General features: G+C 42.0%; 1 protein-coding gene across 3 annotated transcripts in view; it reads right to left on the bottom strand.

The window, feature by feature from the left end:
* Positions 1–21,490, bottom strand: part of trio (trio Rho guanine nucleotide exchange factor) — a 251,643-nt gene that overhangs the window by 183,402 nt on the left and 46,751 nt on the right. For all 3 annotated transcript variants that reach the window (XM_055061522.2, XM_050192948.3, XM_050192949.3), the window contains exons 20-26: positions 18,254–18,373; positions 14,009–14,200; positions 13,364–13,631; positions 10,503–10,618; positions 5,686–5,808; positions 4,894–5,076; positions 2,596–2,711 (exon numbers count right to left, since the gene is read on the bottom strand). In XM_055061522.2, coding sequence (XP_054917497.2) covers positions 2,596–2,711; positions 4,894–5,076; positions 5,686–5,808; positions 10,503–10,618; positions 13,364–13,631; positions 14,009–14,200; positions 18,254–18,373 — 1,118 coding nt within the window. The remainder of the gene's footprint in view (positions 1–2,595; positions 2,712–4,893; positions 5,077–5,685; positions 5,809–10,502; positions 10,619–13,363; positions 13,632–14,008; positions 14,201–18,253; positions 18,374–21,490) is intronic.

Genomic DNA, 21,490 nt, shown 5'->3' on the forward strand with positions numbered 1-21,490 from the left:
TAAAAAGAATAGGGTCGTAAATTGCCTGTGTAATACAAATGAATACGGTGTTCCTGTGCTTTACTGCATAACACAAGTGTACTGCAGTAAAGCTGACTACGAAACCGGCAGCCATTGTGCAACACGTATTAAACCCTTCCCCAATTTTCTCGCGAAAAAATCAGGTGCATGTTAAATTTCTACTTTGGGCAGATAGAAAGTGGGTGCACATATGATAAAGAGGCCCATTAGACTCGGACAAATACTGCCAAAATAAACTGGCGATGTGTCTGGGCGTTTTTTTTTTTTTTGCATCTTGTTCAATTCGACCCACCAAATAATGCAATCAATTTTGTCAATCCTGTCAGTGCCCTATCAATATAAGCCGACAGTATTTGCGTAAATTCGATATTCAGCTAAAGAAGAATGCAATATTTCCGTTGTTTATGTGTTGCCCCACATTATACTGGCAAAGGCCCTGCAAACAACACTCGAAGTCCTACATTAAAAATCACAAATGTAAGATACTGGATCACTGGATTCTGTGAATACCTTCAAATATCTTGGAGTTTTACTTTCACTCAAAATATAAAGTGGCACCTTCACATTGAAACAATTTGCGCTAGGGCACTTAAGAAACTGGGATACTTAAAACGAACCCTCATGCGCTCTACCAAGGACTGCAAATTACCTGGTTATAGATCCCTCATCAGACCATTAATAGAATAACCTCAGTGTCAAGTGCGGTCACCCTACACCGCACTTGACATAAAAAAGCTCGAGGCCATACAGAAGAAAGCAATATGGTTCATTTTCCGCCGATATGGCCGCAATATTTTTCCCTCATCTCATGCATCCGCATTATTGGTAGAACTCTTGGCTCATCGATGCAGGCTTCAGCGTATCACTTTGCAACATAAGATTGTACACAGCCACAGTTGCATTCAAGCACTGATTTCTTTCATTTATTACACTGGGCATGCCACGCGCCGATCCAACCCACTTAATGTTGTTCCTTTCCAGCCATTTCTAGATTGTTTTAAATAATCTTTTTTTCCAAGCATTGTCGACATTTGGAACAACCTAGATGGTTCCTTGTGGGAAAAACCAAATGAACAGTTTGCCAAAGAATTCCTAACCACATTTTGTAATAGGTTTCAAATGGATTGTATGTTTGTTGTTTTATTTACTGTCTGATGTACCCACTCCTGCAATGTCTCGTGTATCGAGATAGCAGTATCTGTAAATAAATAAATAAAAGAAATAATAAATGACCTGCCTTGCACAGCCTCTTCTAACAGGCAGAGCACACAGCTTTGTGAATAAAAAAAAAAAAAGAATGAAAGGTGAGTGAGTGAGGCCACATCACGAGGCAACAGTGAAGCTTTGATACATGTCGAAAGAACAATTAATCTCCCTGAAAAGCGTGCGATTCCGCAGTATGTCCATCATGCCAGTGCTGCTTTCATTGACTGCTGTCACTTTCACCACATTGAATCTTGCTACCAGGAGACCCCATGGCTGGTCCACATGAACCAGAAGTGATGTAATAAAGAACAATACTCTAATGAAAACAAGGAATAACTACTAAAGCTAATGAGTGGGAAGAATCAAAGGAATTGAGGAACAATATTTAGTAACAACCTTATGAGACCAGCAGACAATGAAGCTAAGGAAAGCTTATGGAATAATGACGATTAGAAGTTTATTGGCACAAAGGCTGTAGTGGCCCCAGAGCACTGGCGATTTGTTGGCTCAAGGTTATTATAATAAATAAGCATCTGCCATGGCTGCTTTGTGACTTCGGCATTGCGATGCTAAGCAAGAGGTTGCAGGATCAAATCTCGGTGGCAGAAGTCGCATTTCGATGGGGGCGAAATGCAAAAACACCTGTGTACCATGCATTGGGTGCATGTTAATGAATCCCAGGTGGTCAACATTTATCCAGAGTCTCCGACTATGACGTGCCTCATAATCAGATCTGGTTTTGGCACAAGAAAACCTCAATTTATTTTAATTTTAATATTAAATAAACAGATTACTGGTGTATTAAAGTGGTGTATTAGAGTGCGATAAAAACACTTGTGTATCGTGCCACATAAAAAAAATAGGGTACCATATATTTTCATATAAGCACTGCAAGGAGGTAAGGTATGTCTAATGGTTAAAATTAATGCAATGATGGTGACAAAGCTAAGGGACAACAACTTTCTTAAGTGATATGTAGAAATTTGTGACGGGCTCTATGTTCTTAATAAAGAAGAAAAGCAATGAAAGTGGAAGAAAAGGCAACCTGCTGTCAATAGGAACCGAGCCCACAACCTTTGCATGACACAGGTGCTGCTCTACCAATCAAGCTATGACTCAACAGCTGTCCCTTGGTGCCCACTTCATAATTTCACTGATTCATAATTATTCTGCAACGCAAGCTTAAAAAGTTTTTTGTCTTATAATATTTGTGCTTTCCATGACTTCACTGTCTCTTGATTTCATATGGTTCTTACTAAAACTAATGGAGTACAGGTTCTTTCACAGGCTACTGGTACGAAAAATAATGCTAGTAAGCAAGCATACACAGGCCCAAATATCATGCAGGAAAAACACGCCATAGCTTACTCTTTTCTTCGTGCACTCTTGCGTTTTTCCTCATTGAGTTCCTTCACTGCCGACTCTTTCACTTTGCTTTCTAAATTCGGGTCGCTGTTACGGTCTAAAGAAAGCTCCTTGGTTTCCTGGAAAATTAGAAAGTGAAGCAGGTACAGACGAATATTTGCAATTTTTTATCAGAACCTCAATGTAACACTTTAAGGAATATAGCAATGGTAACAATGTGTAAATACTATTGCAATAATGTAAAAGCCAGTTAAATATTAATGGCAATAGGCTGCTGGCTTAAGTTTTTATGACAGGATGTACAGTACTTGCAAGATTTCAATGCAAACCCGAATCTAACGCGCACCCAGTTTTCGAGGCCTTAAAGTAAGAAAGTAAAAGTAGACCTGAATGTAATATGTGCCAGATTTATAAAAGGGAACAATAGCATGCCCTCCACATTAGAGCTTAGAAAAAAACAAGATGTGCAGAATTTTATTTCACAGAAGGGAACTTTTCTTTAAACGAGCTTTCGTAATGAAAGTGGCATGTCATCAACACCATATGCAGTTCATTGGCCACAGGTACCAATTACACAGGGGCAGTATTCTTGAGTGATCACTTATAGAGATACTACAATTAAAACTCGATCTAACGAAACCTGACCTTACGAAGTTCCTGATCTAACGAAGAAATTTACACTTCCCGGCAGGTACCCATAGGGTTCAGTGTTATCATCAAGCCGAATTAACGAAACAAACTTGGCCGAACTCGATTTAACGAAGTTTTTCCTGAAATAAATGAGTAAAAAAAAGCGATGATTTCTTTCTAATTTTGACACAGACAGGTTCTTCTTCAAGCGTGTTCTCTAAAGCTATAGTGTTAAACCATATAGGCATCATGGTCACATCCCTTGCTTTATTTTGACAAGGCTGCACGCCGAGCCCTGCACGGAACAGCCGTCTCAATACCACCTCGGTAGGGGAGGGGTGGTGGTGGTTGCTTTTGTAATTTCATGGTTTATGCGACAGATGGCAGGATTATCAGCAAATACAATGCCGCAGCAGCCTTTGCGTGTCACTACGTTACAATTTTAAATTTCAAAGGACCGAAAAATTTCTATTTAGATTTTACAAACTTTCCGATTTAACAAAATAATTCGAGCGTGGTCATCACTTCATTAAATTGAGTTTAAACTGTACTATCACTTTCACAGGATTTTACGTGACCCTGTATCGGACTTGTCGAAGTATGCGGCCGAGATTGTTCCGGCACTTTGCATAAATAGCACGCATAGCACTGCGCCAGAAACGCTGGCGGCCATACGATGACACATTTGGCGCTGAGTCGCACAAAATTTCACCGAAGTGATAGTTTATCTAAAAGTGATTGACCGAGAATGTCGCTCCAAATTGTAGCCGAGCACAAAATGAACGCACAACAAACTTCATGAAAACATGCTCAGTCATCATTTTGTGATGGCCATGATGTTACACCTGATGGCTCTGACAGGAGGCTGCTGCAAATGCCGCGAACACAGTTTTCGTTTCACATTCGATTGTAATGCACATGCAATTTTTGAACACGTCTTCTCGGAAAAAAGGTGTGCGTTAGGTTTGTGCAAATACAGTACATCTTAATTTCTGTCAGCCCCTGCTCTGTATTCACCATACATACAACAAACCGTAGTATTCAAATTACACGCCTTTATTTAGTTCTTTGTTTTCTCATTCAATTTTGATCCAATCTATATTATTTGCAATAATATCCAATGTGCCACAACCCATTATAATTCAATGGAATAAACAAGGCTTATTTATTGTCATGAGGGCATTGGTGATGGAAAAGTAACCATTAAACTCCACTCATTAGTGCAGCTACATGGTAACTTGTAAAGAAACATTGTGAATTGCAATTCAGATTTTCAGCAAATATTGAAAATTGTTGCAGTCATCTACTAGTTGGGTGAACAACTAATTGAGGCACTAAAGTAAAGCACAAGACCTTTGAGACAATGAAAGTGCTACAGGGATCGCAGCATGTTGCCCTAAAACAGTCACATACAGTCATATAGTAGGGGCATTGTAACTTTTCACAAATGCTAGATGTTACATTTGTGAACTACTACTATCTGCTTTGGGTGCACGCAGTGCCGCCTGATCTATACTGGGCTTTGAAAGTCTAAAGAGGACCAGCTTCAATGAGCACTGAAAATATCTCATTTTGACAGACGCGTCAGTATTGCACAAGTGAGCTTGATCATGCCATGATGTCCACATTCATAGCATTAACTAGGCACGCATGGAGGAAATGGGCACACACCTCAACCTGGATGCCTAGCTTCTGTTCTAGTTGACTACGATACTGGTCCATGCGAAGGCTGAAGTCCTTGTAGCCTTTGTCAACAGCAGCCACCCAGCACTTGATGGCACTAGCATGAGCATGACCCCGTTCAACAAGGCTGTCAGCCAGCTGAAGCAGAAGGCGCACCTTTTCCCTCGTTTCCTGCATGTCAACCAATTAATCAAGGGTTACATAACAACCTTGTGTAGGCAGCAACACAGGAAAGGTACAAACATTACACGTTGAGAGCCACAAGATACAGCAGGTCCATAAACATATGCACGTACTCCTCCGCTCATCCCCTTTCATTCACTGCTGCATTGGTACTAAAAAATTAACTTGCACCACCACCCACTATTATGCATACACTGTTTTCTTTCTTACGTAAGTGATTACTTTTGTGCAAATGTAAGTTGGGACTCCGTTGAGCTGCACCTCCTCCCTCCCCTGATTTTTTTCTGATATCTATAAGGCAAAAAACCAAATGATCCTCAGCACATTTTAAAAGACCAACAAAGGGTTCCCCAGGGCCAAAGCATCTGGCAAGCTTTGTTGTACATAGCAGCAATGTTCCTAGTAAAAAGCTATGAAACACACCAAAACAAGCATCAGAAAGAAGAATGTTTGTACTGTTAAAGTCTTAATGGCTTGCCATCTATATACTATCGCTGAAAGCTCACATGCTATTTTCACACTTAGTAACCAAACATTAAAAAAGAAAAACGCACGCTCAAAATTAATTTCAAAATAGTGCATTGCAAGAGCACTTGCCTTGGCATTTCCCTTGAATTCGTTGTGTTCCTTGAGTAACCTCTCCGTCTCTTCCCGACTTTCACCAACACTGCTGTGACTGGTTAGGTAATGTTCTCCTGTCTCTTTTATCCACCCTAGAGCCTGGAAGAAATTTATATCACATATGGCAAGTTTATTCGCAATATAATTAAAATAAATTGTATCCCAACCTAACAAAGAGCCATTTAATAAAATGTTTAGTTATTTTAATTCCCTCTGATTACACGTATCTGGGCAAATTGTAGCATTATTTTCCTCAATTTAGGGAATCTTTATTTGAGCTTAACTGCATGAATTTAATGATACCTTTGCATATCTGCAGCATCTGCAAAATGCACACAGTAATGGGGAGCGAAATGTCAGGATGTGCCATTTGTTAGGATGACATTTTGTCATCCCAGAATCTTCTAAAGGTGTAAACTGCACAAATTGGTGATGCCATAAAAAGGAACATACCAAACCTCGCATAATTAATAAGAGAATATGTTCTAGCTTAGAGAAACTAAAGATACAATGGCAACAGTAGTGCCAGCACATTGAAGAAACAGAACACATTTGGTTGCTCTACCAGCAAGCTGGCTTCGCAGCACACAAGACTGCCCATAAGAAAAAAACCTAAAACAAAAATGATGAGCTAAAAACTTTTCGAATTACTTTGCACTTCATTTTCTCAGTATTCATAAGATGAGTACTAGTTTGTCCTTTACAAACAGCTGCGCAGTATCACAAGAGTGATACAGGTATTCTTGTTATATTTCTAAAGTGTTCAGACGGCAATGTAACTAAATGGTGGCATTACCAAATCGGTAAAGGGGAAATCAAAATGCCCTTGGCTAAGCAAGTTTGACCATATTTATAAAGTTACAAAGAGATTAATGTGGTTGCTTAGCACAATAATTGAATAAAATATTAACAGAAAGGCAAGCTTTCCTTCTATATCAATGCTTCATCGCTTTGCCTTTTTATATCGATCAATGTGACAGTTAATCGCACAACGCGAAGGTTGTGGGTTTGGTCCCCACTGGCAACAAGTTATATTTTTGTCCACTTTCATTTCCCTTTTCTTCATTATTTTCTACATTTCAATTTCAACCACAGATAATAGCCCCTTGTCAGGATTGGGGGCTCAATCCCATCGCTCGGGATCCGTTGTCAAGATTGGAGTCCGGCATGAATTAGAAGGTAGCTGGCCCATGCCGTCATCCAACTTATCCACGCTGAGGACGTTGATGAACGGAAGGACTGCTTCTCATCGAGAACAAGGAATAAGGGTTTATTTCGAGTATTTACATGCAGTTCATCAGTCTAGCATGACTGCGAGAGAAAGTATGTCAGTATAACACTACTGCTTGAGAGAGTACCTCAGTCTAACATAACTGCTTAAAAAAGTGTCTCGAGCATCTGCACAACAGCAGTTTATAAACACTCGGTCCCCTCTTTGATTCCAAGAGGACGGAAACGTTCGTCCAGTCATTGTAAACACGCCGCCTCTCCCCGGGACGGCTTGCTCTCTCTCTCTCTCTCGCGCACGCACGCACGCACGCGCACACACACACACACACACACACACACACACACACACAGGTTCACGGTCTGGTCCGGAACCGACGTCACACGGATTTCGTACAACTCGGAGCTGCCCCTCGCAGCGCACCCGGGTAGCCATTGTCCTGCGTCTTGGTCGGCGCGTGGGAAGGGGTCCCCGACAACGTTCCCGCGGCACCTCCCCCGCTCGCAGTCGACCCGGTTGGCGGTGTCGGGTTGCGGCACAAAGCCTGCTTCATCGAACTCATTCAGTCACAACGGCGACGAGGCTAGAGCGTAACGGTGTCGTTCCTTGAAAGTTGACACCGCCGTCGTCGCAACTGGCTGACAACACTTGCCCCCTCAGCTGGGCCGTTCTTAACACCCTATGTTTTCCTTGGCTTCATTGCCTGTTGGCTTTACATGGTTGTTGTTATTAAGAAAAATCGAGCCCCCCTGTTTCTCTTTTTCTCATTCATTCATAGCGAGGGTGTCGAATGTGGCAGCCTTGATGCCATTAGGTAGCATATGAGGGTTTATTATCCATGTGCCTGCTCTCTTAAGTTCACATGTTACGCGACGCCATTGGACAGAAAAAGGTATTCCACATCCACCCACCATGACTCTGAGTGGCACTGGCTAACCCTCCCAGTAGATCTAATACACATAAATACCCAAGTTAGTGGTTGGACAGATGGCCATCGCTGTAGCACAATTAGTAGTGCATCGCATGCCTAGTGCAAAGGTTGTTGGTTCGCTCCCCGCTGGCAATCGTCCACTTTCATTTCCCTTTTCTTCATTAGTATATACATTTCAATTTTAAACACACCTATGCTTTCTTTGGCTTCACTGCCTGTTGGCTTTACACGGTCGTGATTAACAAAAATCGAACCCCTATGTTTCTCTTCTCATGTACTGAGTTCAGAAATACCTTCTGTATCAAACATTTACAAAAATACAACCCACGTCATCCAAGCTAGCATTTGCCACATAGAAGGCGTGCACTGACTGACATGCTATGTAAATAAAGTCCCATGAAAGGATATGTCGTGATACTTAGTAATCACTTCCAATGAATGCAAGGAACATTTTCACAGCCAACAAAAGCGATTTACAACTAATGCAGGAAACCATGCGAGTTTTTCTAGCACTAATTAAACTATAAATCTTGCTCTGGAGAAATTAAGTTGGTTTTTTCCACAGTTCATTGGTCACCTTACAAGCGGGAGGTGAACATTCCATTCAAGAATAAAATGTTACCTCGACCATTTATTCATCAAATGAAAGAAGAGGAGCAGTGCGATCTAAGATTCTCAGTACTTGGACACAAGAAACGACCCTGCTGCCAAAGTTTGACAACCAAGACTGCGTGGCCAATTATAAACCCAACTGTCTTTTCACATATATCTGTTATAAGGGGGCCTCAATAACATCAAAACCATATTGAAAAAGCCTGTGTAAACTGGAGGTAGCCTTGAAAGTACAAGGGAAAACTTACTTTGGCAATATGAAGAATCATGGTTTAAGTAACAGAATGGTCTTTTTTGAACATCTGGGTGTCACATGAGTTCTTAAGTTTGGTAAATATTCTTGCAAAAATCTACTACAGAGCTTCAACAGTCTTACAAAATGTTTTTAGAGTTACCTGGGCAATGGAGATGTGACCAATGATGGGGCCTTGGGGCCATGCTTCAATTTTGTACAATGATTTAATAATATTATCAGCTCTCGACAGGCATTGGACAAGTAATTTCTACCTGGTTTTCATCAACTAAATTCAAAAATTTAATTCAGGGGTGTGCCAAAATTATGACCCGATTATGAGGCACACAGTTCCACCAACTCTTGCTGTTCTTTACGAACGCTCTGTCATCGAATGTGACAGGTTGCCCCAGTTGTTCAGTTTCTAAATTGAATGTCCTTTTTTTTTTTTTTTGGGCTAAGATTGCTATTTGGGCCTGTTGGTGTGCCACTGGTACACATTATGTAGAGTTTTACAAACAAGGACACAAGGAAGAAACAAATTATAAAATGACACTAATTGTGTGTATAATTTGTTTCTTACTTGTGTCTTTGTCTGAAATGCACTACATAATCTGTTTCATTTACTGAACAGACTTGCCTGCGCATAATGTGCTTTTGCCCATTCATAAAATCTTTGCGCTAACAAGGATTAAAGGATCACTAAAGAGAAAAGGATTTCTTCTGTATCACTAAATTACCCATCTGTATTATCAAAAACACCACTCTTACCACGACAAGACAATTGGTAAACCAGAAAAAGCCCAATAACAAAATACAGGTGGTGACACTGCCTTCAAGTTCCCACACCAGCTCATTGGGACATCGTGGATCTTGACAGCATCTTCTAGAGCCTAGTTAATTGTTCAGCGGTAAAAATAGACTACATTGTGTTCTAAAGGAGCCAAAGATTGAACATGGCAAGTTTCGGGAATTTTCGCTGAGCCAACACAGCCTAAATACGAAAAAATACTTTGAAATCTGTGGCGTCACAATGACGGACCAGCATTGTGGATACGGCGCGAAACTGAAAAACTGAAACTCTGACCTTCATTTACTCTTATAAACAACCTATTGTTTTGAAATTAACGACAAAACAGTTTCCAAAGAACGCTTTATCTGTCTAAACTGTTTTAGTGTTTTGCTTTAGTGTCCCTTTAACAATGGCAGTCTTTTGTAAATGCTCCAGCAGTACCCAAGCATATGCTAGAAACTGCTGAAGCATGCACCTTCAGCCAATGTGCTCCCTGTGCGGAACAAAAGACGGATTTGTAGGCCACGTTATTCTTGAGTACACCGACATTTCCCATCCACCACTCACCATTGCTAACTGCCGCAATCAACTTCAAGGGGAGAGGATGCACAACAGCTTGGTTGCCACCCAAGACATTGCAGCAATGACAGTTTATGCCAACAAAGTGGGATGTAGTAGCTCAGTGGTTCCCACACATATAGAAATAACTTTATTACCTTCCTTATCGTTGCTATGGCTGCATCCCCCGAAGTGCAGTGACCATTCTCTGGCTTAAAAATCTCCCAAAAGAGAAAAGGCACAGTCTAGGCTACCAAATGTTCAAGATGTTCTGACCATCTTTAACAAATGAAAATAGGACGCAACTTTAGTGGGAAAAAACAAAGTTAAATATATTTGAGCTAACAATGGCACAATGATTCACAGATGCACATGGAGTCTCAGAGAGTGACCAAATTTTGGGCCTAGCTTCAGTAATACCCTAGCCCAAACAACTTACTTGCTTTGCACTTCTCTCAAAGAGCACATACTGCTGGCACTGGTCCAGTCGTTTCTTGCGTACAGTCCAGTACTCCAGGACTTTGTTCTCTTGCTTCAGCAGCTGTTCCATGAGAGCTGTAGAGGTTTAACAGGTGCTTGTCAGTTCACACATTTGAGAAATATAGAAACTAAGACAAAAAAAAATAGAGAGAGTAAAATTTTGTCCCACAGCTCCTTCTTCTGCACTATGCTGCCTAATTGCTATTTGTTGCTGTATTTTAAAATGTCAGCCTGCCTACAAGGCTTTGCTCAATGACACAGTGCTTGAAGGCCCTAACACATAGTGATGTAACAAATAATGTGACTGGGCTTCTTCTTAGGAATTTATGGTTACCAGCAGTGCAAAACTGACAGAGATGAGGAGCAGGCAACACGAGCACTAACTTCAAGCACTGTGTGTGTGTTCTTGTCCGTCTTGTCTGCTTCACGCTGTACCGATAATTATCAATAAACAGCCAGCCCAACTTTCCATGCTAACTTCAAACTGGTCTTTAATGCAAAAATTACTGGCATATATGTATGCAAACAATAAGAAGAAATAAAGAAAATAAAGAGTTTAAAAACACACGAAATGGAAAAGGTAATACCGTATTTACTCGCACAATGATCACACTTTTTGTCAAAAAAATTAACGCAAATTCAGGGGCGCGATCATTACACGGGTTAAACTTCCCGCGAAAAGAAACAAATTTTTTTTCATCCCGCGTGTGCTGCAGGATGACAACAGGTCAACAAATAGACGGCTGCCACTGTAACAGTGCGGGACACCAAAACAAAAATGGCAGCCGGCGGAGCAAGCCGAACACAACGAACGCGATTTTTTTTTCTTCTCGCGTGTACATCATGCACATTGCAACAGTTTCTTCCGTATTAATAATGAATAATGTCATTACTATCGACAAGTTTGCGGCAACAACGTAGCCATGACCACTTTGAGGGGACAGAAACAGAGATGGGCGCGCTTAGCCACCAGTGACAGAAACCCATGACGGGCACGTTGCGGAAACTGCGGCATTTGTCTTCACTACTATCCTAATACGGCATGCTTTTGCTAAGGGTGGGCGAATATCTTAGCTGTGTTACAAGCGTCGGCGTATGAATAGGGTACATTTCTAACATATCACTGCAAACGTGGCTACTATCATTGCCGCTCACGATTTGTTGAGTGCCCACGAGTGCAGACGAGAAGAATCGAAAAGCGCCTTTTTTGTTGTTGTTGTTGTTGTCCACAACCATTATAAAGCCTACAAATAATAAAGCCCAGGCAAGTTAGGTTGTACCTTTTTTTTTCATGGAAGTGTGGAAAGTGATGAAAGGAATGAAATGGGGCATCTGTTTAAGAATGTTCGGTGCGTGCAGACCGCTTGGTATGTCTTGAAGAGTCGTTCGCGTAGCATTCGACAGCATTTGACAGATGGTAAGCGCGATCATCATTAGCTAGACTTGGCACACGACATATCGCTGCGGCAAGTTCGGGGTGTGATCATTACACAAGAAAGAAAAAAAATCGAATTTTGACGACAAAATTTAGGGGTGCGATCATTACGGGAGTGTGATCCTTATGCAAGTAAATACGGTAGCCACCAGTAAACAACCCAAGAATGCACAATGCCACACATCAGACGTTACCAAAGTGGGTGCGCATGCTAGTACAGTCGAACCTCAATATAATGATCACAGATGTAACAAATTATAGAATATAAAAATGTAATTTTAAAATGTTCTCAATGGTGTAAACAAGTATTGAATGCATGCTTACAACAAATATTGGACGTAATGAAGGCATTTTCATGCTGGATGAAACATTATATAACAAGTTCCGACTGTAATGTCCTATTGCGATTGATGGATATTGTTTTTTGGTGCAAGGGCCAGAAATGGCCAAAGTGCGCCATGACAATTGGTGATGAATGACAATGAGGATAGTTCAATATGGTGGAAATCGAGTGGCTGTATATTGGCCTAAAATATTCGTTGTTAATGGTGTAAAATATGTATCCATTAAAATATTGTCAATGAGAAGTGAGTCCTATGGTTCTAAAAGTACGTTGTGAAGGATTAGATACTAAAATGTGTTAATTTATAGCAGCACCAGTGCCTCTGCGGAGCCCTTCAGCGCAAGGGCTGCGAGGCATGTGCTCTGTAAGTGACTGCATTGCAGCTACAGCCTCTAGGCAGAGGCTGTGCTACAAATAGCCTGGCCAAATAATTTCTATGGTACTCGTTTCTTCCAAGAACTTGAGTACTAATTTAAAATTAAATAGAGGGTCATTGCCTAAAAAGAAGACTGGGTGTAAAGGTAAGTTATGACGGTATAAGAAAGGGAAGAACTTTTTTCTCTCCTTTTGTAATAATGGGCACTGAACGAGAACATAAGGACTGTAAGTCTACTGCCACAACTAGTGCATGTCGGAGGGTTAGTTCCAGTTAGAATATACGAGTGAGTGCTATAGGTCCTATTGTTCTATTGTGGTGTTGTGCATTCTTGGAGTCTTGACATATGGGTTTTAGTATTCCTTGGTTAGTGTGCCTTCAGTGTCATTATTCATTTTTAAATTATTTCTTGACATTTTTTTGGTTTCTTACCATTTGCCTACACATATGCAAATGATGTATTTGGGACATGCCCCAATTTCGTACAATGATGTAATAATAGTTTATTCATGAGATAAAATAAACTGAATCACAGTCTAATAAAGATGCATTTACTAAAATATTCAACACAGCACCGAGAACATAAAGCATCTGCTTTCCGTGACTTAATTTTGTGCTGCCTGTAATCATGGACACACTTGTGACCGAGTGCAAGGTGCCACTCACCTTTCACCTTGGCCTCAGGGCCCCGGCAACTTGCATCCCCATGCCCTGCACAATGTTGGCTGCACCGGGCAGTGTACTTGAGGAAGGTCTCGGCATTGCGACGGGCCATGGTGCATGCTTTGAGAAATGCTTCTTTCTTCTCTTGATGCTTGGCGAGAAGCTGGGCCAGTTGGGCACCTCGATCTGTACCTTCCATCTCCTCCCCGGCAGCACACCAGTCTTCATCGCGTCGGTACTCCCGCTCAAGGCTATCCAAGACAGAGTAGACCTGCCAGCAAGACACCCAACCAGCCCTCAAAATGCTGCTACCGCTTACCAGGAAGCATCGTTAAGCACCAAGAGGCAGTGAAATAAAATTCCTCAGAAATACACTGAATTTGTTTTAATTGCCATCGCCATCCTAAGGACTGCATTAGAGCTTTTTAAGGTAAGGTACAAATTACCATTGTAGCAAAGCTGCCTCAAGGTGGAAATTAATGAAATTTAATAGCGAAGGTAGTTAAAAGCACACATTCACTGCGAGACAATGCTACTCTTACAGCACTGTGAGAGTCTAACACCAACAAAGACACCCGAAATACGCTCCAGCAGAGCAGATGGCACATGGAACCACTGCTTAAAGCTGTTCACAGAATACGTGGTCACCTGCTCCGCTGTCTTGTAGAAGCGCAAAGCAGCCGTGACCATGCGATGTCGATCCTCAGCATGCGTCATCATACGATGCCACCACGTGTCAACAGCCTCCGCGACAGCCCGCACAGCTGCTGGATCATAATGGTTTGCTTGTACAAGAGACTCTGCCCTCTGTTGAATCTGAATGGCACTCGCATGCGTTTTCTGAAAGAAAAAGAAAAAAGAAATTAAGAAAGAAAGGAAGAAAAAAAAATAGATGCATGTTCAAGTGCTAAAACTCTACACTTACCAGACATATAATAGGGTCCCCAATTCAATATCAAAACTGCTTATATGCTGCTCATATAGGTGCGTCCTTCAAAAAGTGTTACGAGGATTTTTCATAATGGTACAGTAATTCACAAGAGCTAGTACAGTTAAACCTCAATATAACAAACTTAATTATAACAAAATTCTCGATATAACGAAGTATTAAACATATTGTAACTTATTGTCCATAGAACACCATGTATTTAAGACCTCAATATAAGGAATTGTGTTTATACATGATTTCAATATAACGAACCTTCATTGCTGTCACGAAGGGATATCGAGACAATAAATGGAAACTGGCAGACGCAGATGGTCAAATGGCTGAATTACAAAGGTGCTTGCAAACGCACCTCTGAAACTGCACGCTGTGCGACTAAGAGCGACCAACCGCCAAAGTGAAGCGGCGTCATGTTCCATATAAAGTACAAGTGCAATAAGATTCTCGTGCTACGCGCACTGTATGATTTGGGTGCAAGTGAGAGCGTACGAGGGTGAGCCAAGAAGGATGGTGGCTTGATGAGTATCATCTCCACGCGGGAGCAAAGGAAAAGATGGGGAGGGGGCAAGCTCATGGCAACACAATCAAGCGCGCACGAGGAGGAGTGGGGGGGGTTGCAGGTTGATGAGTGCAACCGTGGCAGCGCATGGCTGTCAGTGCAGCTGAGTGCACATGCAGCCCACGCACTCACATAGGTAATCTGCCACGTGTGAGTGGGTGTGGCGAGATGGCGTGACATCACGTGCGCTGTCCTCCTGCACGTTTAGTAATGAAGGTCGCGTAATGTTGAGCTTCTGAGAAGCATTGAAGAGAGAGGCAGAGGAAGTATTTGCTCCCCACTCTCAGCGGTTTTCATGATAGCGTTGTCCCACTGCGGGTGACACTATCAGCCGCAGGGGCGGAGTGGAAGCGAAAGCGTGGCTGGCTTCACTTCGTACCGCTGACAAGAAGACATCGTCGACACAGCATGAAACTGCATCTTTCGTTGCGGACTCACCAATACAACAAAATGAATTTTTTTTCTTATTCGAGACTGCTTTTTGCAACTGCTCGATAATCAAAAAAAATTTGTGGCGTCTTTCATATAAGAAAAATCCATCGGCGACAGTATTTATTTGTATAAAAAATTGAATTTCAATATAACGAAGCAAACTGATAATTTTACCCACTTCATTATATCTAGGCTTAACTGTATAGCGTTATTCAGACAATGTAGCACACAACCCACACACAGCACTGGCAGCAGTAAGGGAAAGCACTTTCTACTTCACAATGTGACGATTGAAACACAAAAGTGGCACTGGGATGCAAATGCGTATTGTCCAACAATCAACCTCTCTATATGGCTTTCATAAATTATGAAAGGCATTTGATTCAGTAGAGATGCCTGTAGTAATGGAGGCATTGCATAATCAAGAAGTACAGGAGGCATACGTGAATATCTTGGGAAATATCTACAAAGATTCCACAGCTACCTTTGTTCTCCACAAGAAAAGCAGAAAATTACCTATCAAGAAAGTGGTCAAACAAGGAGACACAATTTCTCCAATGCTATTCACTGCATGCTTGGAAGAAGTATTCAAGCTATTAAACTGGGAAGGCTTAGGAGTGAGGATTAACGGCGAATATCTCAGCAACCTTTGGTTTGCAGAGGACATTGTCCTATTCAGCAACACTGGGGACGAGTTACAACAAATGATTGAGGACCTTAAAAGAGAGAGCGTAAGAGTGAGGTTGAAGATCAATATGCAGAAGACAAAGATAATGTTTAATAGCCTGGCAAGAGAACAAGAGTTCAGGATTGCCAGTCAGACCATAGAGTCTGTATATGCGTAGGTTTATCTAGGTCAAGTACTCATAGGTAATCACATACATAGGTAAACTTACAGAAGAATAAACATGGGGTGGAGTGCATACGGCAGGCATTACGAAATCCTGATTGGGAGTTTACCACTGTCGTGCACAATCATTGCATTCCACCAGCGCTAACATAGGGGCAGAAACTTGGAGGTTAACAAAGAAGCTCAAGAACAAGTTAAGGACCCTGCAAAGGGTGATGGAATGAAAAATTATAGGCTTAACATTAAGAGACGGGAAGTAAGCAGTGTTGATCATAGAGCAAACGGGGATAGCCGATACTATTAAAGTTGACATTAAGAGAAAGAAAATTGAGCTAGACAGGCTATGTAATGGGTAGGGTAGAGTGGATGATTAGCGTTATAGAATGGGTGCCAAGGGAAGGAAAGCACAGTCGAGGACGGCAGAAAACCAGGAGAGGAGATGAAATTAGGAAATTTGCAGGCGCAAGTTGGAATGAGCTAGTGCAAGACAGGAGTAATTGGAGACTGCTGGGAGAGACCGTCGTCCTGCAGTGGATATAAATATGGGCTGATTATTATTATTATTATTATTATTATTATTATTATTATTATTATTATTATTATTATTATTATTATTATCCGTGCAGCTTCTGGGTTGGCGTGACATCATTTCCCTGGTTTGCTCGCAACAACACATGCTAACAGACTCGTAAAGCATTAAAAATACAGCAGTCCACTAAAAACAGAGCTAAATGATATTTACAATTGTGGTTATTCTTTTATAAATATAATGTCAGTGGTTTCTTCAACTTCTTGAATTGTGGCGTTTTTTGCAACTGTGATATACCGTCATGTTCTATATGAATTGCAACAAGGGAGCCTGTGGCCCAAGGAGCTGCACGGCAGTGCCAACATAAAAATTGACTCGCCATCCCAACCCTGCGAAAGTGGATGGCCAGCAAAGCTGTTAGAAAATCACTCAAATGCCGTAGATGGGCATACGAAATGTTTTATTGTTTTGCCTAGTCTCAGCATGACACCGTTGTAGAGTATTATGATTTTGCACTCTTCAATGCTCATTGTATTCACGCTGCTCTTCGGGAGTCTTAAATTTGCGTGGTCTACACATAGCAGTCTTGCAATGAACTGAATGAGTTGCTAGGCAGGTCTACCTTTTATATATGACGTTTGGTGATACCACTCACTGATTCCCATGCTACTGTTGCCCCTTTCCCACCGGAGCAGCTTGTGCAACCATAATCTTTACTGGGAAACACACATGGGGAGAAGGAACGTGCCTTGCATTGTTCACAGGCGCCTTATCATCCATCATGCGGTTTTGATGCTTGTTTTGTGCTTTTCTTTATTGAAATGAATACTGAGCTGTGTGTTGTATGCCTGATTCCAAAGGAGATATGCACTTTTTATCGTTTTTTTTTTCCCTGACGGACACGAAAAATTCCGACCAACTGAGGCTAACAGCTTCACTGTAAAAAAAAAAAGTGAACACAACACTATTTCATTTAGTGGTAGCACCCATGTTTAGAAGAATAATGGGATGTGTATACTGTGTTGCAACTCTTATTGAGTGCGATAGTACAGTTCCTGTATGCATGTTCACTGTTTTTCCCATTTGTTTTCTATGTTACCGAAGCAGTGAACAGTTCACATGAAAAATAAAGAACAGTTGAAAGTTAGCACTGCTTATGTATCCTCTTGTGTCATCCATTCTGCACTGCAGTATCAGAACAAAGCTTAGTGTTCGCTATAACACCCTCAACTCAACAGTGGCATCGCAAGTCTTCTGAATCATCTCGAGTGAGTCAAGGTCAGCTCTAGGCAGTTAAGCAAGGTGTTTTATTGCAGCAGCGCACTGCTACCAATGATATGACAATAATACTGATGATGTCATTGCTGGCAAATAAGGAAATCAGCAATAGCACAACTGGGCACCCGAAGCTTTTAATAATTTACACAGCCTCCTCCCTGCTCACATAGCATGAATATTTAGCCAAGATGAACAAGACAATGTATTCTGCCCATCACACATATTGCCTGACAATGGCTAGGTTTATTTGGAGCCTCTTGAAAAGTGTATTGCCATTATGTAAACAATGAGTTGCTCACCTCTATTGCCAGCTGAAACTGTTCATGTTGGGAGCGTGACTGCTCAGCTTCAGTGAGGCAAGTTGGAATCGCAAACGTGGCAGAGAGCATCGCCTCTCCATTTCTGATCCATGTGTTCACCTGGAAAACACAAGCCACACAATGCCATCTGGCGTCACATAGTACATGCCAACAACATCAGCAACAAAGCACACCCCTATGAAGGGAAAATGTGCTTTGTTTTCTCTTACCTTTTCACTTACAGCTTTACATTGTTTCTAAGTGTAAACCAGCACATAACATGAACTGGCATATTAATACAAGTAACTTTTCACAACTCTATTTTTTTTAACTGCATGCATGTATGATCATTGTGCAAGTTTACAATGTGTGACACAACCATAGCTACAAAGGATGTTTTAGCATAAAACAATGTGCAATAAACTATCATATTGTGCAGCTGCACAAGGGCTGGGACCCATATAAGGATCATTGTAGTTACAAATGAAGCACAGTGTTATGATAAAATTTTATGAAAGAACATCAGTGCACTCGCTAAGAGGCCAGAATGCAGCCAGTTTTGACCGCATCCAGGCAGATGCTGATGCTGCACAGACATGCATCATGGAAGTGTATCCAGTAATGGGACTGCTTTGGAACGTCTGCCTCCTCCTATTTTTGTGCTTTAGTTTACTGCAGACCTGCGCACCCCCAACTCTACAAGCACCTGCATTTCTCCTCGTGAAACAGTTGCAATAAAAAAAAAGAATGTGCTTTATTTAGAACATGGTCCTGAATGGGCTGTGAGCAGACTTCTCAAGCGGAACAACGTCTTGATAAATATAACAAGCTTTTGCAGAATTGCCAACCTATACAAGCCCCATGCGTTATGTTTAGAATGATGCTTAAAATAAAACATGATATTTATTTTGTCTCAGTTTTGTGCTTTAGCGGGCGACGGACTCAGCTACCAAATGATTAAGTTTTGCGGAATAGCCAACCTATCAATGGTAGATGGTGTGGGTTTGTAAAATGAGAGTGACGCTCAGCACAATGAAAGGAAACGGGAGTGATGACACAGAGGTGCCAAATTACTGCAAGAGAGCTTATCTTGGAATTAATTCAGTAAAATGATAAGCGTCCACACCATCTCAATGCACAAAAGCAGCAACCTCAATGTACTCGCATATTTGATTACTTGGTGCAGTGCTTCTGCTGGAACGTATAAGCACACATAGTGGTATGGGCAATCCTTTGCCACAATGCATGCCTATGTTTGCCCCAGCACATGTACAGGTGATGCCACATAATCACATCGCTTCAATGATGCCATTGTAAGCCTATGGTCATGGCTGCATTAAACACTGTTGGATCACATTATAAATAATATTTTTCCTTTATATTGAGTTGCCTAAAGTTATGCCTCGCATTCTATAGTAGTTGCATTATACTGATGCAAATATGATGTTTTTGTTATAAACTTCATGTACGAACAAGCCCAACCGCAAACTCTCCTAAAGCACCGCAAATTTCCTGATTTCGTTGCCCCACGTAGTCTTCTGTCGTCCTCTACTGTGCTTCCCTTCTCTTGGCAGCCATTCTGTCACCCTAATGGTCCAACGGTTATCTACTCTACACATTACATGACCTGCCCAGCGCCATTTTAATGCAATAGCGTTAAGGAGCTCATGTCGCAGAAAAGCCGGTGTTGTCGGCGTCGTTGGCCGTGAGCGAAAAATCCTGGAAGGCAATTCATAAATAAAAAACAACTTGCAAGATGGGCTGGGTGGGAATCGAACCAGGGTCTCCGGAGTGTGAGACGAAGACGCCACCACACAGCCACAAGTTCAATGGTTCAAAACGGGACAAATGTGCGTCTAGTGAATGCGGTGTTACCTTAGAAATGTGCCATAGAAAGTTATACTGCAGTGTATATCGGTAATTATGAGCATGTAAATTACAGAAGTCGCACTTACACGAGTAGCGAAGTACGTTTCCGCTACATTTCTGCGCTCTGCGCACATGCAGAGCCATCAGGTGGCAAACACAGAAGACCCCCTTCTTACAATATGGTGCTGCACCGACACGTGGCATGCCACTCGCCCGCTTCTCCCCTCCATCTCGTTTGAGCGCATTGTGGCCGTGTGGGGGGCCGGTGCAAGGATGCCCCAATACCCTTGCATTTAATAAGTTTTCTCGCTCTCTCCCCTTCCAACTTCCAGCGTGCCTCACTCAAACCCTCGTGTTCAGGCGACGCGGCTCCTCTTTCCGCTCACAGCGCGATTCCTAGGTGCAGCGTGCGATGCGGGACGCCTCTGACGTGATCGCTGCGCCGTAGTGCGTCTGGTGGGAAAGCGTCCCTTGCGATGTTTGCCGTGCTGCTGGCGAGGAGTCATGCGTCTGCGTGGTGCTCCCAAGCGAGACAGAGGACGATCCCATCGAGGCGTCGGTCCCATGATCGCGTCCGCCTTCTTGGCGTGTCGTGGCCCAGCTGTCCGTGCCGATTACGATGTTTGGCTCGCGTAGATCGTTTTGAGTGGGCGGTGCGAACGGGGTGCGATAACGCTATCGCGTTCCACTCTTGAAGGCGAAACTTAAGCGTCCTCCAATTTTTTTTCTCTTCATGTCAATTAGAATGTCCTCTATACCCGTTCATTCTCTGATCCAAACTGCTCTCTTTCTGTCTCTTAAAGTTATACCTAGCATTCTTCATTCCATCGCTCTTTGCGCATTCTTAATTTGTTCGCAAGTTTCTTTGTCAGTCTCCGGTAAAATGCATTGATTGTATACCTTCCTTTTCAATGATAATGGTAAGCTTCCAGTCAGGAGCTCCGATGTCTGCTGTAAGCAATCCAACCCATTTTTATTCTTCTGTAAATTTCCTTCTCATGATCAGGGGCCCCTGTCAGTAATTGACCTAGGTAAACACATTCCTTCACAGACTCTAGAGGCTGACTAGCGATTCTGAACTCTTGTTCCTTTGCCAAGCTATTGATCATTATCTTCGTTTACTGCATATTAATGTTCAACCCAACTCTTACACTCTCTCTGTTGAAGTCCTTAATCATTTGTTGTAACTCGTCCCCAATGTTGCTGAACAGGACAATGACATTTGAAAATCGAAGGTTGCTGAGATATTCGCTGTTGATCCTCACTCCTAAGCCTTCCCAGTTTAATAGCTTGAATACTTCTTCCAAGCACGCAGTGAATAGCATTAGAGAAATTATGTCTCCTTGTCTGACTCCTTCCTTTATAGGT

Source organism: Dermacentor andersoni, chromosome 1 (assembly GCF_023375885.2).
Source record: "Dermacentor andersoni chromosome 1, qqDerAnde1_hic_scaffold, whole genome shotgun sequence".
NCBI lineage: Eukaryota > Metazoa > Arthropoda > Arachnida > Ixodida > Ixodidae > Dermacentor > Dermacentor andersoni.